Here is an 8783-nt window from a genome sequence, read left to right on the forward strand (position 1 = left end):
CTGAGTCTGGGCTCAGCCGTTAAAGCGGACCGTGCCTTGAGTGAAACCGGATGACTGACTGACTTCGTGTCTGCAGGGAAAAGAGGGGCAACCAAAAGCACATGGGCCCTCTCTGTGCCATTTTTCGCCTCCACTAAAAATCCCCGCGAGTCTGCAGAGTGATAAAAGAGAAATAATACCGTGAAGAAAAACCGAAAACAAAAATCAAAGGCCGGTAAAATGGAAAACTTGCCTGTCATCAGCCTAAATTTGCACAGCATGCACATCATAGGCACCTAGGGAGTCAGCACCGAAGGCAGGGCCCCCTGGTGGTCAGACACACCTTTGGTGTGTCAGGCGAGCGTAGGGACGCGACCTACAGCCCCTGTCTGCTAAAAGAGACATAGGCACCTCATAATACGAAACTCTGTCCACATAAGCAGTTAGACAGCAGCCGTACCTGCAGCCACATATCTGTCCCACCGAGGGATCTACTAAATTACCGCCTCAGCAAAGAGATCGACTCCCACCCTTTGTCCTGACTTTCCTCCCCAGACGGTACATCGGACCCCCTGTGCTCACAATGCCCTGACCCACTGCAGGGGTCCCCTCCAGACCATGGATGAGCGTGTTAAATAAACCAGAGGGTTGGCCCCTGGAATCATTGTCTCCTGGGGCCAGGTGTCCCAAACTCCTTCAGTGATAAGAATCATCTGAGGGACTTGTTGAGACTAAAAATTCCTGGGCCTGATGGCCCGGCATCTCCAGGGAGGACTCTCCCAAGAGGCTGTATGTGCAACAAGGTGGTTGGTTCTTATTACCAGGGAAGCTCGGAAAACTCTCAAGGGGTCAAGTGAATGGGCTCCGGAGGTTTGAGAACTCTTGTATTTGGATCCAAGTATCATTTTTCCTGGAGTGTCCACACTTTTAATCTCAAAGGGGTCTGTGAACCAGAAGGACCACTGAGAGACAACACTGAGGGGAAAAACACATACGTGTGCCCTTGACCTGAGGACAGTCCTCCAGGCTGTGGCTCTCATCCCGGCCACAGATCCCTGGTACCTGGTGTGATGCTGGGCTTGTCACAGGTGCCCAGTAAATGGTTGCTGGATGGATGGATGGATGGATGGATGGATGGATGAACGAACGAACGAATGAACACATTTGCCTTAGTGCGCTGGTACGAACCTAGAGGTGCACCTGCCCAGGTGGGCAGGAGACAGCAGGTGTGTGGGTAGGAACTAGAAGGCTTCCTGGAGTCAGTGGCCCTGCCCCAACATTCTCCCAGAGGCTTTCCACAAGTGGTACCCCTCCAGAACACCTCCAGGAAGTCGCTTTCTGGAAGCTGTGCATACATTCAGATACTGTGGCCCACACACACAGAAGCTGTGCCCATCGTGTGGCCTGACCATCACCCCTCCTGCCCCCTCTCCTGCCAGGGCGTGAAGGAGTTCAAGTGCGAGGTGTGCGGCCGGGAGTTCACCCTGCAGGCAAACATGAAGCGGCACATGCTGATCCATACCAGCGTCCGGCCCTACCAGTGCCACATCTGCTTCAAGACCTTCGTGCAGAAGCAGACCCTCAAGACCCACATGATTGTACACTCACCTGTGAAGCCATTCAAATGCAAGGTACCAGGCTGTCAGGGCCCCCAAGCAGGACGTCCCCACAGGTGGCCCCTGGTCGGCATGACTGCAGCAGCTGAGACCCGCCCGGAGCCGGCCTGGCCAGTGCAAGCAGTGGAGCCCAGTTTGGGGTGAAAATGCCCGGGCTCGGTGGGTTGCTGTGGGCCATAGTGTTCAGAGCCTATACGCTGTTGAGGTTGTATTTTTTGGAAGTTGGAGAGGGGGTGAAGGTCCCTGCACAGCCAGAGGGGAAAAGCCCAGGCATGGGACACAGTGTGGTCGGAGAGCCCAGCCCTGGGTGTTTGGTAACTCCAGCTCGGGGAGAGTGGAAGAGTGACCAGCAAGAGTTGGCTTGGTTCTCTGGCTCTCGGGCCTCTGGGGTCACCTAGGAAAGGACAGAGTGAGTGCTGTCCATAGCGAATGGGATTCGAGCCCCAGCGGGGAAGTGGGAGTGGGCTGGGGGTTCAGGGAGGGCAGGCTCCCCTAGAGCTCCTGATGCCGAGTTGCTGTGTTCCAGGTGTGTGGGAAGTCCTTCAACCGCATGTACAACCTGCTGGGTCACATGCACCTGCACGCGGGCAGCAAGCCCTTCAAGTGCCCCTACTGCTCCAGCAAGTTTAACCTCAAGGGCAACCTGAGCCGGCACATGAAGGTCAAGCATGGTGTCATGGACATCGGCCTGGACAGCCAAGGTGGGTGGGCCGCGCACAGCGGACGGTGCAGGAGTGGTCCTGTCACGGCACACTCAGGAGCCTCCTGTCCAGTCAGGGCCGGCGGGAGGCTGGCCAGGCCTGAGACCTCACTGGGGTGGGCTCCGGGCTAGGGGCGGGGAGGCACCCTGGAAGGTGGTCCTGGTGCTGACGATGGGGCGTTTATGTATTCCTCAGAGGACTTCAGCGGGCTCACGTAAACAATAAGAAATAAAAATCCTAACTAATATTGATCAAGTGCTGACTGTGTGCCAGGCCTTTATTAACTCACGTGCTCCCCACAGTGAGGTTGGCTCTGCTAATTATCCCCATCTTACAGATACGGACCCTGAAGGACAGAGAAGTTAGGTAACTCAGGGAAGATCACAACACCTGGGCATGGGGGGGGGACAGGCACTTTTATGACTGTGACAGTGACATTTAGAAGACATGGTTGGCTGGGAAAGGAAGTAACAAAAGGGAAAAGAACAGGCTGGAGAGATGAGGGAAGCCGGGTGAGGTCCCGATCCCAACTGTACCACGGGAGGGTCTGTGGACAGCCCGGGGGAGCTCTGAGCTTCCCAGCGGCCAAGGCGAAAAGTATAACGCAGTCCGTCACACTCTTCACAGTGCTTGCCAAAGACAGTGTAGGCCACGCACTCAGGGTAGGGGCCTCACCTCTGCGGTTGGTAGCTTGTAACATCCCTAAGTGTGAGCGATACCCTGTGCCCTCCACACTCGTCAGTCGTGGAAGACCGTTAGTCTCTCTTGCCTTATTGAGGGAAGGAGGGACTTTTAGAGATTCTCCTGGAAGAAAGAGCTGATGGCCCCTCAGGAAGGCTCCCTGAATGGTCTGGAGCTAGTTGACTGTCTGGCAGGTCTTCTCAGACAAAGCAGCAGAGGGAACAATACGGGTGAGTTGACCTGCCTGCATGACGTTACTCACTAGCAGTCAGTCAGATGTTGGGGGATGGCTGCAGGCACCCTGCTTTGGTTTTGCACCAGCTAACCAGTGAGTGGCCCGGGTTTTCTGGCAGAAACGGGTGACCTTGGTTTTCTATTCTTGTGAGCAAGGATGCAACCCCATTAGCTGCAGAGAGGTGCTCTCTGCAGCCCCTTCCAACTCAAAATGTGGTACGAGAACCAACGGTATCAGGATCATCTGGGATCTTGCTAGAACTGCTGACTCAGCCCTACCCCACACCTCCTGAATCAGAATCTGCACTTCAAAAAAGATCCCAGGGCGATCTGTTTGCACAGTAGAGTTTTAGAGGTATGGGACTAGAGTGGTGGTTTCAAACTTTGGTATGCATTGGAATCACCTGGAAATCTGTTAAAACAAATGGCAGGGCTCCACCCCCGGAGCATCTGAATCTGTAGGTCTGGGGTAGGGTTGCAGAATTTGCATTTCCAGCAAGTTCTCAGGGGATACCAAAGCTGCTGATCAGGGACCTCACTTTGAGAACCTTTGATCTGGACTCTAAAGGTCTGGTTCTCAAACTTGGCTACGCATCGAAAGCACCTGGGGAATTTTTAAAATGCTGATGCCTGAGTCTCAGCCCCAGAGAGTCAGATGTAATTGATCTGGCATGTGGCCTAGGATCAGCACTTTAAAGCACTTTAGATTATTCTATGTGCCGCAGGGTTTGACAGCCACAGTCTAGCAGACCCGCCATGTACCTAACCCACCAGGAAAGACCAGAGCAGAACTTGTCCTTTTGGAAACAGCTGTCCCTGCACACCTTGCTCCCAGGGGGTGGTGAAGGCACACGCTCTTTCTGTCTGAGGTCAGTAACCAGGGATGCATAGGACTGCCTTCTTCCTGACTGCACCAGATGACAGACAGTAAAGGAGTGATTGGCACTTGAATGGCTGGGACCTAAGCCAATCCGCCTCTCACATATAACCTTGATCGGAAAAGCTCAGGCTTCACACTTATGCAGGAGGAAGGCAGTGCACATTCTAGATGGAACCATCTCATAAATTGGAACTATAATTTGGGAGGTGGATCGATGTCCTTGTAAAAAATGGTACACTATTAGCTTGCTTTAATGTTTAGTCAACTCTATCATTTGAAGGTATGGCACTAGTATTTGAGGAAGAAACAGCCAACAACCTAGTATCTTTAGGATTTGGAACAGCTAACCTTGTTTTATAAAGTCAAAGACTCACAGTTTGTCAGATGCTCTGGGCATGAGTAATAGACCCCCCCGCCAACTCGTTAAACAATAATGAAATAGATTCAGAAAGGACTTGAAATCCAGGCCATCTTCAGAGTTGGGTGAGTCAGCCCCTCAACAATGACACCAGGGTGAGGCTCCCTCCATCTGTTCACAGCATTAGCTCTGATTTTCCTCATGGTCGCAAGATGGCTGCCATTGTTCTTTAGGGTGGTGTGCTGCTCAGGGCTTGTGCACAACCAGTGGGAGAGTAAGAGCCTCTTCCCTTTGCTCTATAAAAACCAGTGAGAATCATGTGACTTCAAAGAATTCACAAGCAGACCTCTCACGATTCACTGGCCTGAATTCATTCCTGGACCACTCGTTGGCAAGGGGTAGAATTGCCTTTAGACCACTGGTTCTTACTGGGGGTGAGTTTGTCCCCTGAGGACATTTGGCCAAGTCTAGAGACATTTTTGATTGTTGTACCTGGAGTGACACTGCTGGCATCTGGCTGGTAGAGACCAGGGAAACTGCTAGCTGTCCTACCACGCACGCACATCCTACAGCGTCCCCCATAGGAAAGAATTATGGTCCCAAATGTTAGTAGTGCCAAAACCCTGCCTTAAGACTTGTCAGGACCACCCCCTTGACTGGGGTCTGTTTCTCCCCAAAACACATCACTTCTCCTAGGTGCACAGGGGCAGAACACACACTGGGGCTCAGCCGCAGACCTTGCCAGCCAGCTTCCCAGGGTCCCCAGGTCATCCCCTGGGCTTCCCTCCCTCCTTCCAATGGAAGGCAGCCCCAGGCCTCCTCTATGGAGCTTTCCACCTGGCTTTTGTTCTGATGCTAAGAACTTTACGGTAAGGTTTCAAATTGATAAAATTACAAGAGGCCTCTTGGAGTTTTTGCCTCTTGCAGCTCTGTTGACCTACCTTGGGTGTTTGTCCTCGAAGAGCAAGGCCCAAGGAGACCACTGGGCAGAGCCGGTCTAAAGCGCTAAGGCTGGTAGGAAGCCAGAGGTTAGAAAGGGCTCCCTCCCGCCCTTTGAGGCAGAGCAGCACAGTGGGCCAAAACAGTGCACTTGCTGGGCGCCCTTTGGCAAGTGGATTAACCTCTCTGAACTTCCTTTTGACCCCTTCCATGGGATTGCCATGAGCGCTCATGAGACGGTGTATGGGAAGTTCCGGGCATGCAGTAGGTGCTAAATGAGTGGTGCTGCAGAAACATGACGTAGAGCAGCAGGCTTTCATGTGGCCAAGGGGGCCAATGCAAAACACTGCAGAGGAGGCATAGGAGGGCTGACTTTGGAGGGCAAACAAGAGTTCAAGGCCAGGCCTGCACCTCTCCCCGCCTCCCCCAACACACACAGCTTTAGCGCTCAGGTCTGGTGACCCGTCTGAGAAGCCACAGGAGCCTGGGGCTTCCCAGCACAGGAAGAGAGGCAGCGGAGAATCCTCTGGAAGCAATGGCTAGGAAGTCCTCTCTTGAGAAAGGCCCTCTGCTTCCATGTAGAAGTGACTGGCTCTTCCCAGGAGGCGGCATCCGGGCCTAACTGTGCCTCTCTCTTGCAGACCCCATGATGGAGCTGACAGGCACTGACCCCTCCGAGCTTGACGGCCAGCAGGAGATGGAGGACTTCGAGAACGCCTACGCCTACGCCGGGGTGGACAGCAGTGCCGAGGCCAGCGTCCTCACCGAACAGGCCATGAAGGAGATGGCCTACTACAACGTGCTATAGCACGAGTTGGGCCGCCCAGAAGGGGCGGGGAGGGCGTGGGATGTGGGGGGAGACCCCGGCGCTGCGGGCTGCACCTGCCGCGGCCGAGAAGCTACTGCCCCACTGTCCCGAGCCCCCCCCCGCCCCCCACACACACACCAAGTCGTTTGCACCACTAGGGACTTTTCGACCAAATGGAGACTGTACTACTGGCCTCAGCTGTGAACCAGGCACAGGCCCCAGGCATCTGGGGAAGGAAGGAGAGCACAGAAGGCCCAGCTCTGGGTCTCCTTGGCCTGCTGCTGCGGGAGGGTGGGAGAAATGCTGGTGGGGGCCGTCTGGGGCCAGGCCACAAGGGCACAGGTCCTCAGGTCTCTCCAGGCCCGGCAGAGGGAGAGGTCTCTCCAGGCCTGGCACTAGAGGAAGACATAACTTGAGCCTGGCCTTGTTTCCCCTCTGGACCAACTCCTGCCTCTAAGGGATGTTTGAGCTCCTGCGGTGGTCAGCACTGCCCCCCCCCAACCCGCCCCCTTCCCTGGGCTGGGAAACGCCCAGGCCCCAGAGCCCCCTTCCCCACCCTGTTCATCAACAGCCAGGCAGGGCCCTCTGCCTTCTACCTCCTGGTGCCTCCCGAGCTCTCCGGGAGCCAGGCATGCATGCAGCCCCGGTCCTGGCCTCAGGAAAGCGGGGTGTAGCCCAGCCCCCAGCTAGTGCCCTCTCCAGCCAATCCCCCGAAGGCCCCCACCTTCCAGCAGTTTGAAAGTGGGTGTCCCTAAAGTGGATTTCAACAGATGTCATCCAGTTCTTTGTTGAACGGGTCACCGCACCAGGGTCCCCCGACGTGAGCAGAGCTGGGACGTGCCTTTCGCCGGGCACACGCTAAGACAGCCGGAAGCCCCTCAAGTGAGGGGCAGGGGACCGAGAGGGGCTGTCCTCAGAGGAGGCCAAGGACTCCACCTGGGGGGTGGCTGGAGTGTTGTATTATTAACAAGTATCCATGTTGAGGAAGTGGACAGCCAAGAGTCAACAGGTTCCCAAGAAGAGCAACATAGTTAAAAAGAAAATGAAGACCATAGAGAAAAAAAAATTTTTTTGAGCAAAAGGGGTATTTTGAAGGTAATTTATTTTTTTTTTTCCTTTCCAATTCTGTGTCGCCTATTCTTTTCTGATGGAGATCATTTTCTTTTTCCAAACGGAAGCTCCCTCGTGTGCTGTGCGTGCTTCATGCCTCCTCCCCAACCTCGAGCGGCCGGCCGGGCAGGGCTCAGGCCTGGCTCAGGTGCGGAGGGGCCGGGGCGGGAGGAAGGAGGCGGGAGGCAGAGCCAGGCAGGCCCGTGCCGTGGCCCCTGCGCCGCCCCTCTGGCTGGTGACTCGCGTGGCACCACCCACCGCAGTGGCCGGAGCGGCTTGATTCTGCTCAGCCCGCGGCTTGCTGCCTGGCTTGCCTGTTCTCCTGGCCTCTGTCCCCACACCCCCTCCTGCCCCGGGACCCCAGGACAGGCCCGGGGCACGAAATGGCACATTCAGGAACGCTAGGGCACCCAGACTCCTGCCCACTCGCCTCCTGAGGCCTCGGCGGGGAGGGGCAGGCAGCGCTGTCCCCAAAGGCGCGAAGGAGGTGAAGCCACCAACTTCAGCCCGGAAACCAGAAAAGGAGGGGTAACAGCCGGGGCGGGGGGTGGGGGACCAGTTGGAAATGCAGCCGCCCCCAAAGCTGTATCCTTAGCGAAGGACCAAGCCAGGCTTCAGGGTGGCTGTGATCAGGACTGAGGGGAGGACAAGGTGGCCTCAGGATCAGGCAGCCAGGTGCCCCTTCCTTCTCTGCTAAAGCTCGCTAACGCTAAGAGGCAGCAGACCAGAGGGCTGGGGGCTCACAGGAGCCTTTCCCCTCCAGAACCCCGAGGCGCCCCCCCCAGCCCCCCAGGTGCCCGCCATGATGACCCTCAGGTGGCAGTGACCCCGTCACTGTAGAAGACATTTTCTCCTGCTGAGCAGAAGCCTCACCCCCTGCAAACTACCTCTTCCCACAATGTCTTTCTCCCCTGGTACCAAAAAGAACCCTGTACCTCCTCCTCCTCCTCTTTCCTGCCAGTGCAGTGGCCTTGGTCGTGGAAACCCAAGGGAGAAGGGCTGGCCCCCAGGGCGGGGCTCTCCTTTCCTCCCCCAGCCCCGCCATCAGCACCCGCCCTCTGCGAGGTTAGATACTTGAACGCCCCCCTGCCCTGTGCCTTGGACCCGGGCAAAGCTAAGAGAAGGAAAACAGCACAACTCACACATTTGAGCTGGGGGGTGGTCTCCGCAAGGCTCCCGTCCTCACCCCTCCCCCGACCTTTCAAGAGAGGCGCGCACGCGGCCTCTTGGGTGACTTGGAAACTCCTGGACAAATTCCATCCTAACTTATTTTGACGTGTATACAAACCAACTGTTTAGAATTTCCACTTGTGCAAAGCCCTACTGTGTTTTTATGTTCCCGTTTAAAAGAGAAGTTTACTTAGCAATAATTATAAATAAATGAATATTCTTTAGCGAGGTGACTGTGAGTGCTTCTTCCCCTGGTTCTTGAGGACTTGGTCCTCACCCCTCCCCGACAAGGGACTTCCCAACAAGG

The 8783-nt window shown here is 55.6% G+C and overlaps 1 protein-coding gene across 5 annotated transcripts in view; it reads left to right on the forward strand.

The window, feature by feature from the left end:
- Window positions 1-8700, forward strand: part of ZNF710 (zinc finger protein 710) — a 66796-nt gene extending 58096 nt beyond the window's left edge. For all 5 annotated transcript variants that reach the window (XM_027572167.2, XM_027572170.2, XM_027572166.2 and 2 more), the window contains exons 3-5: window positions 1419-1610; window positions 2122-2296; window positions 6030-8700. In XM_027572167.2, the coding sequence (XP_027427968.2) occupies window positions 1419-1610; window positions 2122-2296; window positions 6030-6196 (534 nt within the window). In that variant the 3' untranslated portion in view covers window positions 6197-8700. The remainder of the gene's footprint in view (window positions 1-1418; window positions 1611-2121; window positions 2297-6029) is intronic.
- The last annotated feature ends 83 nt before the right edge of the window (window positions 8701-8783 follow it).

Source organism: Zalophus californianus, chromosome 6, assembly GCF_009762305.2.
Source record: "Zalophus californianus isolate mZalCal1 chromosome 6, mZalCal1.pri.v2, whole genome shotgun sequence".
NCBI classification, from domain to species: Eukaryota; Metazoa; Chordata; class Mammalia; order Carnivora; family Otariidae; genus Zalophus; species Zalophus californianus.